General features: G+C 54.2%; 1 protein-coding gene across 1 annotated transcript in view; it reads right to left on the reverse strand.

Annotated features, from left to right (window-relative positions):
• Positions 1-24,306, reverse strand: part of ACO2 (aconitase 2) — a 33,759-nt gene that overhangs the window by 3,413 nt on the left and 6,040 nt on the right. The window contains exons 2-13 of the mRNA XM_036456483.2: positions 16,955-17,091; positions 13,987-14,245; positions 10,476-10,568; positions 7,117-7,275; positions 6,774-6,924; positions 5,396-5,500; positions 4,461-4,552; positions 3,868-3,973; positions 2,589-2,746; positions 2,332-2,405; positions 1,774-1,885; positions 34-156 (exon numbers count right to left, since the gene is read on the reverse strand). Coding sequence (XP_036312376.1) covers positions 34-156; positions 1,774-1,885; positions 2,332-2,405; positions 2,589-2,746; positions 3,868-3,973; positions 4,461-4,552; positions 5,396-5,500; positions 6,774-6,924; positions 7,117-7,275; positions 10,476-10,568; positions 13,987-14,245; positions 16,955-17,091 — 1,569 coding nt within the window. The remainder of the gene's footprint in view (positions 1-33; positions 157-1,773; positions 1,886-2,331; positions 2,406-2,588; positions 2,747-3,867; positions 3,974-4,460; positions 4,553-5,395; positions 5,501-6,773; positions 6,925-7,116; positions 7,276-10,475; positions 10,569-13,986; positions 14,246-16,954; positions 17,092-24,306) is intronic.

Consider the following 24,306-nt stretch of genomic DNA (forward strand, 5'->3'; position numbering starts at 1 on the left):
TGCGGGACTGAGCACAGGGCAGTGCCCGCTCACCGTCTTTGGAAGCTCATCCGCGTTCGGGGGCTCCAGCTTGAACTTCTTGCCATCCTTGCCTGTCAGGAAGTCAGTCTCTGGGTTGAACTTGAGGGTGCCAGCAATGGCCAGGGCTGTGACAATCTGAAAGAGGCGGCCAGCTTGGTTAGCACTGAACGCCACTCCGGTCCCCCACCTCCAGCCAAAGCCTAGATCAAAACGGAGCCCAGCCCAGGAAATTCCACGTCTCTGCAGGGCTGGAGCTGCAGGAATAGCTCTGGGACCACCAGCCGTCGGGTCTGCAGAGGATTTGAACCCAGGGCAGTCTGGCCTCGACTACTCCCCACTGGGGTCTGGACCTCAGTGTCCTCAGGGCAGGGCCAGCACTGCTGGGTACACTCTCTTCTCCCAGGTGTGCCACCTGGGCAGGAAGAGGCCCTGCTGTGATAAAAATGTCCCTAAGCAGAGCCCTGGCCAGTTTGGCCCAGTGGATAGTGTTAGCCTGTGCACTGAAGGGTCCTGGGTTCAATTTCAATGAAGGGCACATGCCCAGATTATGGGCTCCATCCCCCGTATGGGACATGGAAGAGGCAGCCAATCATTGACTCTCTCTCATCAATGTTTTTATCTCTCCCTCTCCCCTTCTCCCTGGAATCAACAAAAAAATATTTTTTTAAATCCTATATAATAAAAGGCTAATATGCAAATCAACCAAACGGTGGACCAACTGGTCCTATGACGCGCACTGACCACCAGGGGGAGTGCCGCACCAGAAGCCGGGCTCAAGGTTGGAGAGCGCAGCGGCTGGGGGGAGCTCTCCCACCTCCACAGCATCGCTAAGGGTGTGTGCTGCTCCCAGCCTGAGAGGGTGCAGCTGGGCTGCGGGATCCCCCAGCTCCCATCCATTGAATTTCATGTATATATGTGCTGGGCCAGGGTTGTTTATATATAAAAAATGTCCCTAAGTACGCAGCACACTGGAAACATGGAAGGCCATCTTGGCACTCATTTTTAGTAAAAAAACAAAACAAAAAAAAAACAAAACCAAAAAAAACCCCCAACAAAGTATTTCTCAAGTACTTATCTAAAAAAATCAAATCAAGGACTGGCTGGCCTGGCCAGCATGGCTCAGTGGTTGAGCGTTGACCTATGAACCAGGAGGTCATGAGTTCAATTCCCAGTCAGGGCACATGCCTACTTTGCATGCTTGGTCTCCAGTGTGGGACTTACAGGAGGCAGCCCATCAATGATTTTCTCTCATCACTGTTGTTTCTCTCTCTCCCTTCCTCTCTGAAATAAGTTAGATAAACAGATAGAGAGGACTGGCTGTGTGCTGAACCCCCACCGAGTGCCTGGAGCACAGGGCTCACTCCATGTCCATCCTCACGAGGAGGCCTTGTCCGCTGACGGTGCTCGTGCTCTCCGTGTTGCTCATGAAATCCTGACAGGATCCGGGGCACAGAGCAGAGGCCTGGCCAAGCCAGGACGGCTGGGTGGGCATCTGTCCCGGTGCTAATTCCGAAGCTCCCGCTCGTGCTCACAGCTGTACTCAACAAGCACCCGACTCCCGGGACGTGAGGGGGCCAAGCAGCGGCACCATGGGAGCACGGCGCTTGGTGCTGGCAAGGCCTGTGACCTTGGTTTCTGCTCCCATAACCCCTTGCCCTTCACTGCCAACCCTCCCAGACAGATCCGTGGGTCAGATGCCCTTGCCCCATCCCCCACGCCCTCTTCCTCCCCTGACTGGCTAGGTCATCTCACCTCTGGGGAGGTGACGAAGGCATGGGTCTCAGGGTTCGCGTCATTGCGCCCGGTGAAGTTCCTGTTGTAGGAGGTGACGATTGTGTTCTTGTCCCCCTTCTTGATGTCCTTCCTGCCGGTCAGAGGACAGGGTTAGGGATGTCTGGCCTCGTCACCTGGCCATTCTGCCTACCCCTGGAGAAGGAGTACAGGAGGACCCTGTCCACTGTGGGCCTCCCGCAGACAGAGCCACAGGGAACCGTGGGGGTCACTGAGGTTCACCGGAGGCCAGAGAAAAGACAGGCCTGACTGCTGACCTGGGCCACTGCCCCCTCAGATGGCTCTGTGGGAGCCCTGCTGTGCCCGTTACGGTGAGGCCTCCTTGGCTTCTTCCCACAGCCTCGGCTTCAGTCAGGTGGCCACTCAGTCCCACTGCAGGCTCTTCCTCTTTACTTCCGGCCCAACGTTCCAGTCTTGCCCGAAGCCAGAGCCTCGTCTCCTTCCCAATAACATCTCCCCTCAACATCTGGGGCTCCAAACCCGACACAGGGACTATCCAACCAAAGACATGCCTCTCACCTGTCCCACTGGCCAATGCAGGGGCCACAGGCATTGGCCAGGACAACGCCGCCCACATCCCTCAGGATCTGTGCCTGCGGGAGAAAGGCGGACAGGCGTCACCAGGGGCAGGGGAAGGTGGCTCAGGTGGCTCCAGAGCTGCCTGGAACCCAGGGGCAGCGGCAGGGCCCTGAGCAGCTCTAGCCGACAACACTCCTTGTCCTATCCTGAAGCCACATTGCAGCGGGGAGCCAGGGGCAGGGCACGTGGGCACTCACATAGCCGTCTCGCTCAATGGTGGCGCGGATCTGCTCAGAGCCCGGTGTGATGGTGAACTGGGACTTGCACTTGAGTCCGTGATCCAGCGCCTGCTTGGCCACAGCTGCTGAGCGTCCCATGTCCTCATAGCTGGAATTGGTGCAGCTGCCGATCAGACCTGGCACATTGGGCGGGGGGGGAGGTAGGAGTCAGGAGGAGACAGTGATCAGACCTGGTCAAGTGGCCACCAACTGTGCTGGGCCAGGGTTGTTCGGAACAGAGACGAACTGGAAGCAGCCCAGCTCTCCTGAAAGAATGAGCTACTCTGACCCAGCCATAAGGGAGGACAGCGTGACACTGAGCACGCCACTGCTCTTAGGATAGTGTGCTCTGAGGGTGTGTGCACACCAGGGGGCGCCACTGAAACAGGCCACTGCTGGGGGAGGGCCACAGGAGATGCTCACTCTCTTCGTTTGGACTTTCCGGAATTCTCTGGGTGTTAAAAATTGGTTTGATGGGTGGGGGGAGGGGGGAGAGTTCTTTTTAAAAAGTCTATTATCACAGTTATTACAAAAGTCAGGATGACATACTATCTATAGGTATCAAGACAGTCTAGTCTCTCTCATCAATTCAGCTATTTTTTTCTAATTATTAAACCACCAAATATTTTATTTGCTTCACTAGTAAGAGAGACCACATTATACAGCACTTTATGGCACACTGCGGAGAGCTCTTTTCATATATTGTCATTCCTCCCAAGACCGTCACCGCGTAAGTATGACGACCCCATTGTCCAGACAGAGAACCAGGACGTGGGGAGTGAGGCAACTTGCCGTGATCACCCAACTATGAAGGGGCAGAGCCAGATCCAAACACGGGCTGCCTGGCTCCGGGGCCAAGCTCTTCACGGCCACACTCACTGTGACAACGGCAGGCGCTAGTGATGGCGACATGCCAGTGTGCGCGTGCATATGCAGTGAAACCAGGCATCCTGGGTGATATGGTGACGTGTTCGTACAGAAGGACACACACATGAATATGTGCATGTGCACAGAAACAGCAAACATCTCAAAGAGCTCCTAGAGCTGGTTTTAGTTGGGGGCTGAGATTAGCAACGTTTTACAATGAGCTTATTTCTTTTACACCAAGAAAAATTTCTTTAAAAAGCCACAGAGAAAACGCAAACCATTTCAGAGCGCGCCGGGTACGTTAAGGAAGCACCATGGTGAGTACAGGCACCTGTCCCCAGCCCCGCAGCCCCCTGGCCCGAGGCGGTCCCGGCAGAGGGCAGCTGCTCACCCACTTTGATGTCCACCGGCCAGCCTTCCTTCTCGGCCACAGCGCCCACCTCGGCCACCGAGTGGGCCAGGTCAGGGGTGAAGGGCCCATTGATGAGTGGCTTCAGCTGAAGAAAAAAGGCGTGAGAAGCAGAAAGGGAGGGGAGAACAGATCTTGGAGGGTGGACAGCCTCTCTTCCTCAGAGGCTGTCTGGGCCCTGCTCACCAAGTTCCTCCCTGGGAGGCCATCCTGCTCCCACAGCCTGCCTGTCCTCTAGCCTGATCTGCTTTTCTCAGGGCCCCAAGCTGCTTATGCCTGGGACTCTCAGGCCTGAGCTCAGACAACAAAGCAAGCTCCCGGACACAATCCTGACTTCCGCTGAAGCTAAACTGTGGCCAACTGAACCAGCTTCCGCATCAGCCGAAGCCCCCTCTGTGCCCCTCTTGGCGTCCAGCCCTCCCACAGCCCCTCCCACCGCACTGGCGCCTGGCTCAGCAGCAGCGGGCAGGGGTACTGGGGAACCAGAGGCCCGGGAGCCCTGACCTCCCCAGGGCACACCAAGGGGAGCCTGAACCCACCCGCGGGAACTCCTTGGAGCCAGTTCCCTTCCTCACCTCGTTCAGGTTAATTTCAATCACTTGGTCATAATGGCAGCCAGGATCAGGTACCAGGAGGCCCTTGTACTCCTCAGCTAGGCTGGCAATCTCTGAAATCAATGAGGGAGGGAGGCTGAAGTATGTGAAACAGAAACTGGTCGTGGGTCCTTGAGACTTCATCCATCCATCCATCCACCCACCCTCCCACCCACTCACGCACGCACCACTCACGCACGCACCCAACCATCCAAGCCACAATCCCAGCACCTGCCAAACACGGCCCTGGGCACTGATGGCAAACAAAGAAACAAATCGAGCAGCACAGCATAGGCTAGTGTCAGAGAGCAGAGTGACAAGACGCTGACAGACAGGGACCCGGGCGCACAGAGAAGGGAAGGCCGCCTGAAGAGAGAAGCGCTGCGTTCTGAAGAAGCTGCTGGGGATGGGAGGGAGGGCCTGCAGGAGTGACTCCGTGTGCTCAGAGAGTAGGAGCACAGACTCGCTCTCCCCTCAGCCCTGGCCTCTGGCTCCACCCATCACCCTCACTCACTGCCCTTCCCAGGCTAGTGACGCCAAGCTAGAACCTCAGGGGAGCTGTGAGGGAGGCTGGGAGAGGGGTTCTTGTTAAATGCTTTTCCTCCTCCTCTTGGTAAGACGGGAATTACAAACACAAGCAGATCTCTGCCGTTCCCAGACCTTCCTGCAGGGGGCGCCAGGGACCAGGCCAAGAAGATTCAACAGTGCACCCTCTCAGGTGAAACGAAAGTCCAACCCTGAGGCCCTTGGAGAAGCTGGTGAGAGCTAGACACCCAATCCCAAGAGCACACACACAGCTGCAGGCACGTTTAGGGGCTCTTCAGGCCCGAAGCCAGCTGGAGACGCCGGCCCAGGAGCCCTGTCCTCAGGGAAAGGCGTGCTGATGGCTCTTCGCCCGCCTCCTGCCCAGCGCTCACCTTTGCGGCCGGTCTTGGTCAGGTAAGTCCTCATCCTGTGGTTGTAAGGGAACACCGAAGTCGTGGCCCCGATCTCTGCGCCCATGTTGCAGATTGTCGCCATGCCTGAGGAGAAAGAGCCGGGGCCGCTGAGCGCTCCCCATCTCACCGGCACAGCCCCCTCGCTCACACGGCCTAGAGGCCGGGTTAAAACAGGCCAATGAAGAGAGGCCGTGGGGCTGGAGTCCAGTTGGGCTCAGAGAAGCAGCTGGGTAGAGTGAAGAGGACACACGATTCAGCCCTTACAGGCCGAGTTCTAGCTCTGGATGGCTGTCCTGCTCAGCAGAGCAGCAGCCAGTGTGCTGAAGGGTGACCTGGCAGAAAGGTCCCAGGTCATGCCATAAAGCAAAGGCCAGTGTGACATTGAGGTCCAGGTCCTCCCGCCGTCCATTAGCCACACCATGGTGCTACGTGGAAATGTTGCTGGCTCCCAGGCTTTCCAGCAGTAAGACTGGAACAATGTCCACTGGTTGGACCACGGAGTCCCACTCAGAACTGGTAAAGCTGCCTGGCCAGTGTGGCTCAGTGGTTAAGTGTCGACCTATGAACCAGGAGGTCATGGTTCGATTCCTAGTGAGATGGGTGTGCAAGAGGCAGCCAACCAATGATTCTCTCTCATCACTGATGTTTCTTTTCCCCCTGCCTCTCCCTTCCTCCCTGAAATCAATCGATCAATGAATAACTGGCAAGGCTTACAGATATCCTGACTGTTGTCAAAATACTGGCCTCATAAGGTCACTAGGACATAGGTCTGGGGTTGTTACTGACTTCCTAACTGAGGCGCCAATAGTCAGAAGGACAACCTGTAAGAGTGCCCCGTCCCCAACATGGGAAGGGTGCAGGGCCAGCTGAGCAGGAGCTCGGTGGCCCTGAGACAGGCAGCCCGGGGCGCCTGGTCCATCTCTCCCTGGATTCCTGAAGGCCCGGGCACGAGGCCAGGTCCTCAGGAGTGAGAGTGGGAAAGGCCCGGCTCCTGCCGATCCCAGGGAGGTGAGTGCGGCTCCACCCCCAGCCAGAGAAGATGGGGAAGGGGTGAGAGCAATGAGCCCTGGCTCCCCAGTTCCTCTCTGGATCACCTCTGCAGCACTGAGGTACCCCGTGCCATGGCCAGAGCCGTGCAGCAGAAGCTGGCTTAGTCCAATTCTGTGTGGCCACAGGGCAGTGCCCTGCCCTCCCAGAGGGACCTCCACCTCCTCCCCTCCCCCTGCCTGTAAGTGTCATCCCAAGTCCCCAACTGACTGGACAGCTTCTCAGTGGAACGCCCTTCACTGCTCCTGCGGCTCAACTCCAGGTCCCACTTGGCCCAACGAGGCCGAGGGCACCTCCGGGGCGTCCTCACCGGTGCAGGAGATGGACTCTACGCCCGGGCCATGGTACTCCACAATAGCGCCCGTGCCCCCTTTCACGGTGAGGATTCCGGCCACCTTTAGGATCACATCTTTGGGTGAGCTCCAACCGGAGAGAGAGCCCGTCAGCTTCACGCCAATCACCTGAATGGATGGGCAAGACAGCGATTACAGGTCTGAGCGCCATGCGAACCAGGAGCCCGCCTGCTGGGTTTCCCGCTCCAGCTGACTGCTCCCTGCCTCCTTCCCTCACTCATCCTTTGTGGGTTCCACACATCCACTCATCCTCCCGGCCACCCCTCCGAGGCACCCGAGCAGCCCGTCCCTGCTCCTCACCTTGGGGCACTTCAGCTCCCAGGGAATGCCCGCCATGACGTCCACCGCGTCAGCACCCCCGACTCCAATGCAGATGGCCCCCAGGCCGCCGCCGTTGGGGGTATGGGAGTCAGTGCCAATCAGAAGAGCCCCAGGATATGCATAGTTTTCCAGAATGATCTGAAAAAGATCTCAAGAACCCAAGATCTTAAGTTTTAAAAGCCTTCAGCCCTGCTAGTGTGGCTCAGTAGTTAGTTGAGCGTCGACCTATGGGCCAGGAGGTCAAAGATTCCTGGTCAGGACACATGCCCGGGTTGCAGGCTCAATCCCTAGTAGGGGGTGCGAAGGAGGCAACCGATCAATGATTCTCTCATCACTTATGTTTTATCCCCCCCTTCCTCTCTGAAATCAATTTAAAAAATATACTTTTTAACAAGCCTCCAGCAGAGAATGGAGGGAGGGCCCCAAAAGGGTCTGTAAAACTCCTCCTGGTAGGGTCCCTCCAATGGGTCCCACAAGAGCCAGACACGTGGGAGATAGGTGGCTGGGCTCATGAATTGCTCCTGGCTGTGTGACTTGGGTTTATAAGTGCTTCCCTGCACCTCAGTTTCCTCATCTATAAAAACAGGCAGCTCTAGCTAATTGGCTCAGTGGATAGAGCATCAGCCTGCGGACTGAAGGGTCCCGGGTTCGATTCCAGTCAAGGGCACATACCCGGGTTACGGGCTTGGTCTCCAGTAGGGGGCGTGGCGTGCAGGAGGCAGCCAGTCATCATTGATGTTTCTCTCTCTCTCCATCTCCCTTCCTCTCTGAAATTATTATTTTTTTAAAAACAGGCAAACAACAGTGCTTACCTCACGCATCACTGTGATGGCTGAGCTTATGTACATTAAACTGTAATAGTGCCTGGGACATGCATCATTTTTTAATTTACTATTTGCAGCAAGATCCTTTATCTGAGTTTCTGTTGCTCATCTGTCAGATGGAATTAGTCCCATGACGCACGTATGGGTGCTGGGAAGGCCCAATGAGATGAGAGACGTGAAAGGCTATGAACTGTCAGACCGACCGAGTGGTGCAGGCTCCCTGCAGCATCACAGAACCCCAGGGCCTCCGCTCTGGCCCGGCACCTGCCTGGGGACGCGGCCAGGTACGAGGGCCTCCTCTGAGGAGCACAGTTAGAAATCTGGCCCCTGCCCAAGGCTGGCAGCAGGCTGGGAGGACAGGCAAACAGAGGAAATCTCTAACAAAAAACCACTGCTGCCAAGCACTGTTAGCTGTTCCCTTTCTCTGGCCCTCAGTCCTCAGTCCTGTACAAAGACTGGTCCACGAAGACCAGCACACGGAACTCGGTGCCCACAGGATGCAGACCACAGTGTGGTCCACGCCCAGAAGGGAGCGGCTGTGCAGACCACGGACTACACAGTGTCACAGTGAAGCTGGTTATTACGGTGACCTTGGTGGTCAGCTAGGCATGGTGGGTGAATGGGGTAGGGATGACGGTGGAGAAGTGTATTTGAGGCTGAACTAATATCCAGAACATAAAGCTGGAAATTCAACCATCTGTCCATACGACACACACACTGAGGACCGATTCTGTGCTGACCTGGCTGCGGGCCCAGAGGAAGAAATAAGCCACAGTCCTTCCCCCAGAGCACAGAGTCGGTGGTTGGCACACACTGGTGTCACTGTGAAAGGGCCCCACAAGGGGCGCCAATGCTGGGCACTGGGAGGGGGGGGTCTGGCAGGGGAGATGAGAGAAGAATCTGCCAAGGCATTCCAGGGGGAAAGGAGTAGGGTTTGACTTGGACATGGTGGATTAAAACTGCTGGTAAATGACATCAGAGGGGAGAGAAAAGTGAAGAATTCCCTGGCTCTGTGCTTAGCTGGCGGTCAGTGGCAGGTGTGAGCTGCCTTCCCCAAACTTTGGCCCCGGAGCTTCCAAAAGGCCTGGGCATTTGTGCTGAGGCAGAACGGGGGACACCTGGATTAGGGTGTCCTTAGCAACAAAGGCCAGGCTGGTCCGCCTGACTCCCTGGCCTGCCGCTGAGAGAGGCTTTCCGGCCCACAGACTGATGTGACCTGTATTGCTGGCAGCCCCTTCCTGGCAAGGGCGATGGTTTGAAAGGGCAGAGCAGCGATCCGTGGCTTTGGTTTCAGAGTGGGCAGTGCTGGGACCCGCAGGGTCGGATTACAGCCTGACTCAGCTGGTCTTGAAGGTGGCGGGGAAGTGAGGCCCGGATGGAGGGAGGTGGGGAGCAGGGTCACCTTGGAGCGGTGCAGAGGCAGGCTTCCCACGGATGGCAGCTACACCGTCAGTGCCCAGCCACAAACCAGAACAGCGGCACGTGCCGAGAAGCTAAGCACCTGTCTCCCCAAACACAAACACGGGCACTTACAGACACAACTGCCAACCGAGAGACAATTCCTCGTTGTAGAGACCCTGGGAGAACTGCTGGCCGACACGGCCCCATGCCCAAGTCCCTTCATCCTCCCGAATACCACAGGCGCCAAGGAGACTCCGAGGAGTGCTGGTGCGAGAGGGGGAGGCGCCCCGGGTGGCAGGAGGCTGCAGAGCAGCAGGGAGCACTGGCACCTGGGCCAGACCCCTGGATGCACATCCAGCTCCATAATTGGGTCAGATGGAATTATTCTCCCAACACACATATGGGCAAGTAGGTTAACTTCTCGTGCCTCTGTTTGTGGCTGATAAATCCCCCTCCTCAGAGGGTGTGGTGAGCACTGAGGGAGTGACTATGAAAGCGCTAAGCCTATGCTGGCCCTGGCATGTGCTCAGCTAGCGTGAGCTGAGCGAGCACAGGAGCACTCCTGTGTGCGAGCGCACGGCAAACAGTAATGCAACACTAATGCTTAGAAGGGCAGCAGGAAACACGCCAAACTTAAAGGGCTGGTGACCGAGGCCGTCAGAGGGGCTATTTTAATTTCTTACATGGAAAGTGAGGAAGTATAACTTAAAAAAATTTTTTTTAAATTGATTTTTTACAGAGAAGAAGAGGGACAGAGAGTTAGAAACATCTATGAGCGAGGAACATCGATCAGTTGCCTCCTGCACGCCCCCCCCACTGGGGATGTGCCCGCAACCAAATCAAACCCGGAATCAAACCCTTGACCCCTCAGTCCTCAGGCCAATGCTCTAGCCACTGAGCCAAACCGGTCAGGGCGAGAAAGTGTAACTTGACACAATGAAAATTAATGTAAAAATGAAAGAGGAGAAGCCCAAGGGCTGACTGAGATGTCGTCCTCCATCTCCCCTCCTCTCTCCCTCCCGAGCCCTGAGCCCCTGCGCCTGCAGGCGGAGGCTCTCTGGCTCCCGCAGGGCAGCCCACCACCCCACACAGGCTGGCCACGCCCTGTGTTACCTGGTGAATGATTCCAGAGCCAGGCCGCCAGAAGCCCACGCCATACTTGGCACCTGCAGATGCCAGGAATTTATACACTTCCTCGTTTATGTCCTGTTGAGACAAATCAATACCCGGAGCATTAGTAACACAGTCTGTGCCTGGGATAACCCTTGCTCCTGCCCTCCTCCCACCTGACCTCCCCCGGCCTGCCAGGGCCCTGACACGCTGGCAATGTGGAGCTAGGCTCTCCCAGCGCCTTCCACAAATAGCCCAGAGGCTTGGACGGTGGCCCACGGTTCAGCTGGCAGCCTGGGAGGGAGGCAAGTGAGCAGAGACAGAGGCAGTTTTATGATTCCTGGGCAGGGAGCGGGTCCAGAACCAGTTCCTCCCCTGCCTTGGGTCTCAGTTTCCTTATTTGTAGAAGGAACGGGGCTGCATCACCTCCAGGGCCCAGGCACCCAGGCCTCCGCCAGGGCCGGCAGGAGGGCCGCCAGTGCGGAACGTGGTGCCCTTCTCCACCAGAGCCTGGCCGCCTATCTGTGACCCGCTGACACTGACTGCGCCACCCAGAGAGGGCAGCGCGCTGAACATCCTCACCAGCCCCGAGGGAGGGAGGTGTCCTCCAGCCGCTTACCGGTGCAGAAACAGGCTCGGAGGGCAAACCACTTGCTGGAGGTCCCAGAGGAGCCGGGGTTTGAAACCAGGCCTGTCACCCCGAGCTCGAGAACCACATTCTGATGTGAAATAATGGCACCTTCCCCACCTCAGAACCCTGGACAGCACCTGGCACAGCCCGGGAGCCCAATACTTGGCAATACATTTGATGGGCCCCAAACGAAAGACTGCCAAGTGGACCATGTCCTGAAAGGTAGGTTTCCACAAAATGACGGGGCAGGCCAAACCCATCTGTCTGGATTAGAAGGCAGCCTCCTCAGGGGCAGGCAGGCTTCCCGCACATGGGTGCGGGCCCGGGTGGAAAACATGGCATGCCCTGGACAGTGAAACCCCAGTAACAAGGGGCATGACTACCTCGGACTCACAGTCCTAAAGGCAGAACTAGGAAACGAGACCTGCCAGCCTCTGGGCAGGAGAGCCACGCTCCCAGGCAGAGGAGGGACCCACGTCAGCTCCCCTAAGCCCTCAATACCACTTAACCCCTTCACTAACGCCAGGCCAACCACGCCCCCTTCTGAGGGCCCATTTGGTTCTCCCAGAGCAGTCTCTTTCCGATTAATTATTAATGCACTGGCTTTTTCACTTACAAACTAGTCACTCATAAACTGGCACCAAGGGCGGGAGGCAGGCCGTGTCTGGGTGCATGTGCCAGTGGGGAAGAGGCAGTGCGGTGCCCCGACTGGTGCATCAGGGCGGGGCCTGAACTTGGCCCAGACCCTTCAGGCTGCCTCTGGGACCCTGGACGGATCACGTTGCCTCTCGCCCCACCACGTAAATCTGACCAGATGCCCCTCCTCCTCAAGCTCAATGGCTCCTGGGAGGGAGCCCATGTCTCCAAGGCCCTGACCACACCTGCCCCCAACACCTCACCCCCCTCTCTCACACACAGAGCTCCCTTCCATTCCATAAACACACCGAGCTGCTTCCCGCCTTGGGGCCTTTATACACACTGTTCTCTCTAGAATGTTCTCCCCCCAGTTAACTTCAACTTATCTGCTCCGGCAGGTTCCAATTTACGTGTTAATCCTCAAAGATTAACTGCAAACCACAAACCCGACAGTCTTGCTCTCAGAGTCCTGCGCTTCCCCTCCAACACATACAAACTGGCAATTTCCTGTTTATTTGTGTGACTGTTCAGCTGTCTCCCTACCAGACTGAGGTCTACATGGCAGGGCCTAGCCCCTATCCCCTAGGAGTGTCTGGCATAGAATTATGTTCAATAACATTTGTTAACTAAATGGGGGGATGAGCTCTGAAGCCTTATGACCTGTGACTCTCACTCCAGAGGCAGATTCTGAGTTCACAAAGGAAGGGGAAGGCCGGCCCTGGGGGCGGTGGCCCTGCTGTGGGCAGTCAGTCACCAGAGGGTGATAAGGTCCCAGTTCCGGGCACCACAGGGGCCTCTGCAACGCTACTGCTGCTGACATGGCAACCACTGCCGGCAGGCCGGGCTCTCCCAGCTGAGCACAAAAAGAGCCACTGTGCAACCAGGACACGGCCTGGGGCCAGCGGGGAAGAAAGGGCTTGAGTGGGAAAGCTGCCCTGGGCCTTTCCCATGGGTCTGAGTGGCTCTCTGGGCTGTGCTGACCCTGAGCCGGACCCCTTTCAATTGCATGCCCTGCTCTGCGCCTGGCTGGCCGAGGCCCTGCCAGCATTCAGCTCCTGCCAACGGCCCCCCACGAGGGGCGCCCACTCCCACTGCGGGGGGTGGAGAGGGCGGAGGCCCAGGTCTGGGAGACCTGCTGTTGCCAAGTGTAAGCACACACAGAGGCACCGCCAGCAGAGCCGGGGCAGGGGCAGAGGTTTGGTTCATAAGGAGGGTGTGGGAATTCAGGGTGGCACACAGCCCCTGGGCCTCAGTAAGCAAAACAGAAGAAGAAAAAAAAGAAAAAAAGAAAACAAAAACAAAAACAAAAAGAACAGGAGAGCCCCGAAGGAGGCCCGTAGAAAGAGAGTGCACTCAGGAGGGAGCCGCGTCTGGGTCTGGCCCTGACCATGGCCCGCTCCACGCGGCTGTGGGACTGATTGCCCGGTGCCTTTGCTGCCTCAGGTTTACATGATAACCACCGGCCTTCCTCCCCGCGAGGACCTTCGGGGCCAGACAGAGCGTGAGTGGGTGCACCGTGGTGCTGGCAGAATGGGAAATTTAAACTATCCTCTCCAGAGCAGCGGTCAACATCCACCAGAACCTGACACCAGCATCATTTTTCTAACATAACAGAGAAAGCACCAGAAAAAAATACCATAAATGCAGTCAGGTTAACACGTTAAGTGCCAAGCCTGTTTTCCTTTTCATTTAGCCTGAGATAACCAATTTCACCAACATGTCACCGATGTGTGGCACGCTAGCGGCCGGAGGCTGACGAGGTCCGAAAAGAAAGTACAGTGTCGGTCACCGGTGACTGACATGGCGCTTAACGTGTTAAGGATGATTTTGGTTTTTTAGGTTTTCTAACATCTTCAAAATGAATAAATGATATTTTAAGAATTAGAGAAGTACAAAAACAATAAAAAAAAAAAGACTAGGACTGGCCAGTGTGGCTCAGTGGTTGAGTATCGGCCTAGGAACCAGGTCACAGGTTGACTCCCGGTCAGGGCACATGCCCAGCTACAGCTCAATCCTCAGTGTGGGGCGTGCAGGAGGCAGTTGATCAATGATTCTCTCTCATCACCGATGTTTCTATCTCTCTCCCTTTCCCTTCATCTCTGAAATAAATAAAAACATATTTTTAAAAATTTAAAATGACTAACCCAAAGGAAGAGCCCATCAGAACCTGGAGGCCATGACCAATTCGAGGGCTTTGCCTCTCACCTCGTGCCACACCCACCATCCCCCTACCCCACCCCAGCTCACCTTGGCGCGACGAAGGTCTTTCTCCCCCCCGACCTGGGCCTCGATCAGGTGGTCGCAGTGGATGGTGGAGGGCACGGCCACCTTGGGCAGCCCACTGCTGATGAACTGCAGCATGGCCATCTGGGCCGTGGCGTCCTGCATGGCCACACGGTCCGGCCGCAGCCGCAAGTACGTCTTGCCCCGCTCGATCTCCTGATTGGCCGGGTCATCCAGGTGTCCGTACACAAGCTTCTCAGAGAGGGTCAGAGGCCGGTTCAGTCTGGAGAGATGGCAGAGGTTGCTTGGTACTGTCTGCACAATGCCCTGCCCACCCACAGCACTGCCCTCTGTGCACATGGTCCCCCTGGAGGAGGGGAGTGCTCCCCCGCCAGGCTGGGGACGGAGTGGCCTGCTCACTGTGCCTTCTCCAGCACACAGCACGGTGCTGGGCACTTACTAGGTGATTCAAGATTACTTGATAAATAAGTGAGTCACAAGAGGCGGTGTTTTGTTTTGGTTTTAAGAATTACCTGCCTCTTGGGGGGGTGGGGGGATGGTAAGATATGTACACAGATAATAATTTAATAAAAAATAAAATAAAATAAAATAAAAAATAAAAAAAAGAATTACCTGCCTCTTGGGGGGGGGGGGAAATGGTAAGATATGTACACAGATAATAATTTAATAAAAAATAAAATTAAATAAAATAAAAAATAAAAAAAAGAATTACCTGCCTCTTGGGGGGGGGGATGGTAAGATATGTACAGATAATTTAATAAAAATAATAATTTAATAAAAAATAAAATAAAAAATTACCTGCCTCTGCCTTGCACTGGTCCTCCTCTCATTGACCCCACCCCCTTCCTCCCTCCTCAGGGCCGAACAGCAGAGAAGTCTGCCGCTAAGGGAGGTGCAGCCCCTGCCAGGACTCAAATACTTCCTTCTCCCCAGGGTCCCCAACTCAACTCTCAGCCGCCCACCTGAGGCCCCTGATGTTCCCTGCTGCTCCCCCTGCATCTGGCTGCCTCCCACCACGCACACAGCTTATGCCAAAGCTGAGGCCTCCTGGGACAGCAGAGCTCCACTCACACCCAATAAGTAAAATAAAAAGGGGGGGGGTTTATCAGATTAGGAGTGAGAGGCTCTGGGTCTAGACGTGACTCCGTTACTAAACAAATGTAACAGATTAGCGACAGTCCTTTCAGGGAGCTCACCAACCTGTCTAAAGTCCAGGACTTTGGCTGGAATGAGGTAACAGACAGCACTTAAAATAAAACAGCTTTACTGAGGGGTAAGTGGAGTGCAGTAAATGCACATATTTAAAGTTCCCTATCTGAAAAGTTCTGACAGATGTATAAACCTGTGACATCATCACCACAATCAAGATAATGAACACATCCTTCTCCCCAGAGTTCCCTGTGCCCTCCCGCTCTCCTCCATCCACAAACCACCACTGGCTGTTTTCTGTCGCTCTAGATTGGTTTTATGACAGCACTCACTTGGAGCTGGACATGCTCTAAGCACTTTACTGCATAAGCTCATCCTCTCCCCACAGGGCTGACCGGAAGCGGAAGCACAGCTGAGGTGGCTGCTCCCGGTCAGAACGCAAGGACAGCAGCGTGGCTTCCATCCCCCGCACTGGCTCCCAGTGAGCCCTGGAAGCTGGCGGCCGCAGGCATGCTCAGCCACTGGCATTAGTGTTACTGCCGACAGGACTCTGCCGGGAAAGCTGGCCTGGGTCCCGGCCTCACTCTCAACCTCCCAAGTCCCTGGAGAGCAAGGCTCCCTAAGGCGCTGGCTCTGTGGGCAACAGCAGAGCAAGTGGCAGCTCTGAGAATCTCTGTGCTCTGCTGCCCGAGAACCGTGAGTAAAAACAGCGCTGCCTGAGGCACAGCCGCCCCCTTTCGTGCAGCATCTCCACGGCCAGTGGGACGAGCAGGGAGTTTCGGAGCACGACCCCTCTTTCCGGGTCCCAGAGGAGACAAAAAATAACACACGGACTTCAAAACAGCGAACGCCTGCACTAGCACAGAAAGTCCCACAATGACACAAGCCTAAGGCCGAGTCCATCGTCATATTTCCTTGAGGATGAACTGAGGACGGCGAGATGGGTCCCTCTATCCCCCCGTCCCCGCTTCCCCTAATGGCAGGGCCAGTTCCGGGGAACAGAACTGGACCTTCTTTTTTTAATCCTCACCCAAGGGTATTTCCCCACTGATTTTTAGAGAGCGTGGAAGGGAGAGAGGAGGGGGAGAGAGAGGCATCCATCGGTTGCCTCCCAAACACACTCTGATCCTGGCCAGGGATCTAGCTTGCAACCGAGGTGCGTGCCCTTGACCAGGAAGCAAACCCACGACCCTTCAGTCTGAGAGCGCTGGGTGAGGACAGGAGACAAGGTCCCACCCCTCGCTCACTGTAAGGCCTCAGGCAAGTTGCTTCTCCCTCTGCACCTGCTCCCTGGCTGTAAAATGGGTACGTTCATCTGTTCTCGCTTATTCCCGGTCACTGTCACCAGGTGGGGAGTTGTTCAAGTCCCAGGAGCAGTGCTGGCTGTGCATACTACCAGCCCTGACCCCATCCTCCTGTGGCGTTTTACTCATCCTTCTGGCGCCAGCACCCAGCCCTGAACACAGGACAGCCGTGCAAAGATGGCTGCCATTTTACCAAATGAGGAAAGGGAGACCCCACAAAGATATGCTCACAGTCCACCGAGCTCTTCTCTGGGCCCCTCGCAGAAGAGGAAATGGATATTTCTCTGGCTCTTAGGCCCCGTCCACCTCACCAGGCTTCTTGATAAGGGACTTTTCCTTGGCAGAGCAAGACCACCGCCAATCTGCAGTGCCTCTCCTCGGCAGGGACCACTGTACCCTGAGGGCCTTGATCCTGCCTTCACCATCAACCACTCTTCCTCCAGCACCTGCATGCTGCCTGCCGGGGCAGGTAGCGACAGCAGCACCGTTGGCCGTCTCCACAGCTCCCGGAGCCTTACCGCTTGCGGATGATGTCGATGTTCTTCTCCAGCAGGTCATAGCGGATGTAGTCATTGGGCTCAAAGTGGCTCATGGCCACCTTGGCCCGTTGGCACAGGACTGAGGCCACATGGTACTGCCGCACACCCAGGGCTTTCTGCAAGAAAGGCGACAGCAACTGTCAATGAGGGCTCGGGGCGGTCCACCCGCAGGATCAGGGTGGTGAGAAAGTGAGAAACGACAACGTCAGGAGCCCTTCAGTTTCCTCATCTGAGGCCTAGGGATGAGACAAGGACACAGCTTGTGGAGGAGAAAGGGTAAGGGATTTGTAGCCAGAATTGCTGGAGCAAAGTCAAGTTCTATCAACTTAAGAAATCCACCATCATTTGAGCACTAGAGATGGGAAATGGGGACATGACATAACCAGCGCTGCTGATGACAGGGTCACAGGAAGATCAGATGAGAACACTTGCGGAAGTTCTCATCATGCTGTGAAGCACTAGCCATGGCACAGCTGCTACCCCACTGTCCTGTAAGCTCCTGGAGAGTTGGAATCAAACTCTATTTGTCTTATTTATCCTGTATCTAGACTACCTGGCACCTACTAGAGATTCAATAAATGACTGTTGAGTAGATGAACTTTGGGTATTTTCTCATCCATTCGACTAGGTCAGTGGTTGGCAAATTGCAGCTCTCGAGCCATATGCGGCTCTTTGGCCCCTTGAGTGTGGCTCTTCCACAACATACCACGGGCGAATACATACAGTGCGATTGAAATTTCGTGGCCCACGCGCAGAAGTCGGTTCTGGGCTCTCAAAAAAAATTTCAATCGCTGTACTGTTGATGTTTGGCTCTGTTGACTAATGAGTTTGCCGACCACTGGCCTAGGTAGTAAAAAGGATGGTTTCCATGTGGCTCTTTTTCTGTGCCTGCTCCTGGGGAAGCTAGCACCATGTTGTTAAGACATCTTCCTGGGAGAGGTCTACTGGAGGCACCGTGGCCATGAGCCAGCACCAGCTGCCAGGTGTGTGAGCACAGCATCTCGCAAGCGAGTGTTCCAGCTCCAGCCCCAACTTCAGATACCGCCCCTGGCTGACATCTGGACTCTGAGCGATTCGGACCAGAACCACCCAAACAAGCCACTCCCCAATTCCTTGCCCGCGCAAGACATGTTTGTTGTTTTTATTTTTATTTATTTATTTATTTTAAAAAATATATTTTATTGATTTTGTACAGAGAGGAAGGGAGAGAGATAGAGAGTTAGAAACATCGATGAGAGAGAGTTCATCGATCAGCTGCCTCCTGCACACCCCCAACCGGAGATATACCCGAAACCAAGGTACATGCCCTTGACCAGAATCGAACCTGGGACCTTTCAGTCCCCAAACTGATGCTCTATCCATTGAGCCAAACCGGTTTCAGCATGTCTGTTGTTTTTAAATACTCTAAGTTTGGGGGCAACAACCTGTTATGCAGCGACAGATAAATGATTGTTATGATGGGGTCTGTATTAGTTAATTTTAAACTGTGGATGACAACCTTCCAAGCGTCACTGTGACCAGGGAAGAATAATTGAACCCAAGAAATGACACAGGAAAGGAGCAGCCACTTCCCTTCCAGGTGGCATTCCCTGCCGAAGGGGGAGCACGCCCTTGGGAAAGGACAAGGCAAAGCTCCAGCTACTGCCCAGGTTCCCTTCCTTCTGTCACCAGGACATTTAACTCCAACCCCTGCCAATCTCAGCATTTGACCCAATACAACTGCACCAGTGCCATTCCCTGTGCAGGTCACCCGTGGTGAACACCAACCCCACTCACAACAGCACCCCAGCACTACCCACCCACCCCCCTCAGCAGGAGGTGGCCCTCAGTGCAGACTTCAGAGCCACTTGCACCAAGGGATCCTCGCTGTCCCCCTCACTGGGGGGGTGGAGAACCCCCAACCACACATCGAAGCACGGAGCAGCCTGGACACAGAAGGGGAGGTGCCGTGTAGCTGCAGCTACAACCTGCCGCCACCCGGGAGACCTGGCTCAGCCTGGCACACCATTTACTGTGAGTCATCCCGGACAATTCTCCCTCGTTAAACGCTCATTCCACACGGAGCTACTGTGAGGCAGGGCTTACATAAGCACTTGGCGCAGTTTGTCATTACTCCGGCATTCACCAGCAAACGCTCAGCCTCTGGGTTTCTCACACAAACCAGAAACTACACCCGCTGCTCTGCAATGGCTTTTATCATTGGTCAACATGTCTCATGCTTCTTTCCAATGTCTATATACAGATCTACCGCTTTTTTAAAAAAATATATTTTATTGATTTTGTACAGAGAGGAAGGGAGAGAGATAGTTAGAAACATCGATGAGAGAGAGTCATCGACCAGCTGCCTCTTGCACAACCTCCACTGGGGATATGCCCGCAACTAAGGTACATGCCCTTGACCGGAATTGAACCAGGGACCTTTCAGTCCCCAAGCCGAGGCTCTATCCATTAAGCCAAACCAGTTTCGGCTACCGCTTTCTTTTTGTAAAGTAACTGCCCACCCCTCCCCAATATGCCTTTTGTCTAGGTCACATGTGTCAAACACAAGGCCCGCGGGCCAAATCCGTCCCGCCAGGCCTTGCAATGTGGCCCGCACTGTGCTGTCATCACTGCACTCCGCTGCGTTTCCATCACAATGACAGTTTATGACTGTTCAGTAAACCATTCGGCCCGCGATTTAGGCTGGATTTTAGATTTTGGCCCCTTCTCTGATTGAGTTCGACACCCCTAGTCTAGGTAGTTCTCATTAATCCTTCAAGTTCCAAATTAATTTCACTTTCTCAGAGAGTCCTTCTTGAACTCCCAGCCAAAGAGAGCCCATTTTATATTCCCCTTATTACTTCTTGTCATTCACCTGTGGGAGCTGCCTGCTAGTCTGTAAGCTCCTCTAGGGCAGTGTTTCCCAACCTTCTCTCATGATGAGAATCACCTGGTGGAGTTGTTAAAACACAGATTCCTGAATCCCAACTAAGAAGTGCTAAACTAGAATTTTTGAGAACATATAGGTAAAATTGCATACCTAACTTAGTGCTCTGTATATAAAATCTGTCTTAGAGCACTAGTTAAGTATACAATTTTACCTATATGTTCCCAAAAATTCTAGTTTAGCACTTCTTAGTTGGGATTCAGGAATCTGTGTTTTAACAACTCCACCAGGTGATTCTCATCATGAGAGAAGGTTGGGAAACACTGCTCTAGGGGAGGAAAGTCTGTTTATTGGTTACTAAATCCCCCTGCCTGACACCAGGTCTGACACACCAGGAGGTGCTACGAAAACATCAGTAATCAAACCAATGAATGTGACTTCTTCTTTACAACCGGCTCTCTCGGTGAGCAGGGCTAAACACAGAGCAGGTGTGGTTAACCTTGTGAGAGCAAACTGGTAACAGGACAAATCAATAACTTACCAGTCCCGGATGCTTTTGGCTAGAGTGTAAGCAGGTTAATATTTTTTTAAATCCTCACCCCGGGATATTTTTGCCCATTAGTTTTTAGAGAGAATGGAAGGGAGGGAGGGAGGGAGGGAATGAGAGAGGGAGGGAGGGGACACAGGAAGAGAAAGATCACTGTGAGAGAGACACTGATTGGGTGCCTGTTTGCACATGCCCAGACCAGGGCAGTGACCAAAACCTGCAAGCCCACCTGGCCCCATGAACCAAGAGTCCCCAGCTCAACTCCCGGTCAGGACACAAGCCCAGGTTACAGCCTTGATCCCCATAGGGGGCATGAAAGAGGCAGCTGATCAGTTTCTCTCACTGATGTTTCCATCTCTGTCCCCCTCTCTAAAAAATCAATAAAAACTTTTTTTAAAAAGGCAAAAAACCTGCACCCCAGGTATGTGTTCCTGTAAATCAAATCCTCGATCCTTCAGTCCCCAGGCCGATGCTCTAGCCACTGAGCAACCGTCCAGGGCAAGGTTAACATTTCTGAGAGACAATTAGGCACCGCCTGTTAAAATGTAAAATGGTGGGATGTAAAGACAAAGCAGAAATGGAAAGTCAACCAGACAGAGTCAGGGAGGGTGTGGTTCACCATCGCAAAACCTGATTATAACCTGTGGCTTACGAGAGGCAGCATGGCAGTGAAGAGAGCTTAGTTCTAGCTCCAAAGTCCAGCTCTGCCCTTTACTAGCTGTGGGACCTCAAGCAGGTTTCGCCTTTGAACCCATTTCCTCAGTTAGAGAAAGGGAATGATGCCTGCAGTACTACATGAGGTATGAAATGACATGAATGTCTTCTCCAATCTGAGCATCCCCCAGCGCTTCCTCTGCTCTAAACCAGCTCCCTAATCTTACACTTGGGTGGAGTCTCCATCAGGGTGCCCAGTAACCATATGCCCTCAGATCTCTTTTGGAGTAAATGCCAGCTGCCCCCTGCTCCGTGCCAGTGACACTGTAAAGAGCTCAGCCTCCCTGGCCGCCCTGAAGGTGCAGTGGCAGTGGCTGCCCAAGGCAACACAGCTGGGAATGCTGGGCCCGTGCCCTCCCCGCGGGCTCCAACAGCATCTCCAGCCTCTGGTCAGTAGGCTCCCAGTGTCTCTGGTGGAGTGACCCCGGGTCTTGTAGGGTCCCCTTCCTTGCTGGATGGGTTACAAATCTTTAGGGCCCCCAAGAATTACCGTATTTTTCGGACCATAAGACGCACCAGTTTTTAGAGAAGGGAAATGAAGAAAAAAAGATTCTGAAACAAATAGTGTCCTAAAATATTTTATGGGCATTAAAACCCAACATTACAGTCATAAACACATGTAATCAACCCTGTAAAGTAAACAGCAGCATTTAGAACCATTTTAGAGCCGGGCAAGCACACAGAGACCACACAGAGCCGGGCAAGTAAAAAAACTTTTTTTTAAAGTATATGTGTAGGCTATATTTGGACCATAAGACGCAGGGACTTTCCCCCCCCACTTCTGTGCGTTTTATGGTCCGAAAAATACGATAACAAAGGCTCTGCTGATCCCACATTTACTGACACAGAACAAACTCTGAAGGAAGGAACATACTCAATGTAGACCCCACGGGGGAGCTAGACCAGAAATTAAAGGAAAATAAATGAAAGAAGAAACTAGGTGAAACTGTGCCAGGCAAGATCACAAGGTTACCCTCCCAACAACTGTGCCAAGTGAGATTATTACCCGTCATTGTGTTCCTTGCTTAGATGAGAAAATGGTGACTCAGACAGATGAGAAAGTAAATTCCACTAAAATGTAAGTTCCACAAAGGCAGAAAACTTGTCTGTTCTGGTCACCTCTGTATACTCAGAGTCTAGGACAATGAAATACTTGGTGACATAACGGATGAAGGCAGAGCAATGACTTGAATGCTTTCAAACTCAAGCAGGGGGTGCCTTTGGCAGAGGCTGTGCTAGCCTTCAGTGCTGCTCGGAGAAAAGCAGATGGGAAAGGCCCACTGGGGCATGTCACGTGCAAGCCCACTCAGAACGCCGCCCCCCCCCCCCCACCTGGCCAAGGTCAGACATGCTGCTCTCTCTTCTCAAGGGACGGGTGTCTTCCCATGGGACCACTTGTATCCAGAGAACAGTCCAAACCAAAGGGACTGACAGCTTCTCAGGCAGAATGCCAGCCAGGCTGGGCAGGTCTGACCTTCTGTCCATCCAGCACTGCCTTAGGGAACGTGTGAGTGTCACTCGCAGTCAGAGCAAGCGCGCTGTCCTAACGAGCTGGGCTCCTGCAGGCGGCCTAGTCTCTGGAGGCAGCTGCTTCTGTAAGAGACAAGTCACAGCCACATCTGACTTGCCCAGTGCCAAGGGAGAAACACAGCACCCCAGTGCCAAGTGACAGAAAGGGCATCTACTCTAGCGCTGGATGCATCTGGTTTAGAACCTCAGTTCCCCCAGCTGTGGAACCTGAGACACGTTTCTTCACCTCGCTGTGCCTCAGTTTCCTCTTCTTCTGTGAAACGGGGATAGGAGAGCAGAGACTTTGTGAAGAGCGGAAAGAATGTGTGGCTTGGAAATGCAGAAAAAACAGCCTGGAGTGATACAAACAAAACTCCTGGCAGGGGTTGCCTCCGGGGACTGGCATGGAGAGAAGGCTGCTGTTCCCACTTGCCTTGTACTCTCTTCTCACCCACAACCAACTCCAGAAGCCCCGCAGCAGGGCATACACACCAGCACGGTACATCTCAGAATGGAAATGAAACTGAAAATGTCTTGTTTGTCTTTCTATCCTTGAATGCCAGCACGGCATCACCCAGCCTAAGCAGGCCTTGTCCAGTGGTGGGGATTGCACTACCTATGAGGCAGCCCATTTTACCAGCAGGATGACCTCCAGGTCTTGGGTAGCATATGACCCTGATTCCTCTGCCCATGACCCTGCAGGCACACAGCTTGGAGCAGCTGCTGCCTGGCAGGGGAGCCTCGGGTGGGCACCGTCTGGTGGACAACACAGGAATGCATGTCAGTCAACACCTTCCTAAGAGAAAGTGTATTCCCACACCCCCGCTGTTTCAAACTCTCTCTCCCACCCTTGGCAGGCAATACCTGGCACCTCGCCTAAGAACCCAAAGTGAAACAATTCCCTCCCGCCAGGAGGCAATGAGCTAGCTTGGTTGCTATGCAAGTGGCAGGCACAAAAGCGAGGCGGTCCTTTCCAGAGACTTGGAAAGGGGACAGGGAGCAGTGTCTCTCCGAGTCTCAGCCTCTAAGGTAGGGGTGTCGAACTCAATCAGAGAAGGGGCCAAAATCTAAAATCCAGCCTAAATCGCGGGCCGAATGGTTTACTGAACAGTCATAAACTGTCATTGTGATGGAAATGCAGCGGAGTGCAGTGATGACAGCGCAGTGCGGGCCACATTGCAAGGCCTGGCGGGACGGATTTGGCCCGCGGGCCTTGTGTTTGACACGTGTGCTCTAAGGGGCTCCGAGGCAGCAGGGGTTCCTTTAGGGAATCAGTGGATCGATTCATCGTCTAGTTCTGTGCCGCTGGCGTCAGCAAATTGCAGGCACATGGTGAAGAGCATGCAAATCCCCAGCCCCACTCCGGCTCTGCACCAACGCACTATCTGGAGCTCCGGAGGCAGCCACAGCTTAGCCTCCCCCTCAGGCTTTGCAGGTATTTAGAGCAGAGGCATCCACGGCCCCAAATAGACAGACATTCAAACGAGCACGGAGCCAACCGAACTGTGTCCCCTCTATTTAGCCTGCTCCACAGACGTCTAGTTTCACTTCCCAGGGGGACTCTGGGGAAAGTATGGTTGAGCGGTAGAAAGCCTGCATTCTGCAGCCAAACAGATCTGCATTCAAAACCTGGCTGTGTTATAGTGGCTGTGACCTCAGACAACTATTTAACCTTCCTGGGCCTCAGTCTCTACA

This window comes from Pipistrellus kuhlii, unplaced genomic scaffold, assembly GCF_014108245.1.
Source record: "Pipistrellus kuhlii isolate mPipKuh1 unplaced genomic scaffold, mPipKuh1.p scaffold_m20_p_3, whole genome shotgun sequence".
Taxonomy (NCBI): Eukaryota; Metazoa; Chordata; class Mammalia; order Chiroptera; family Vespertilionidae; genus Pipistrellus; species Pipistrellus kuhlii.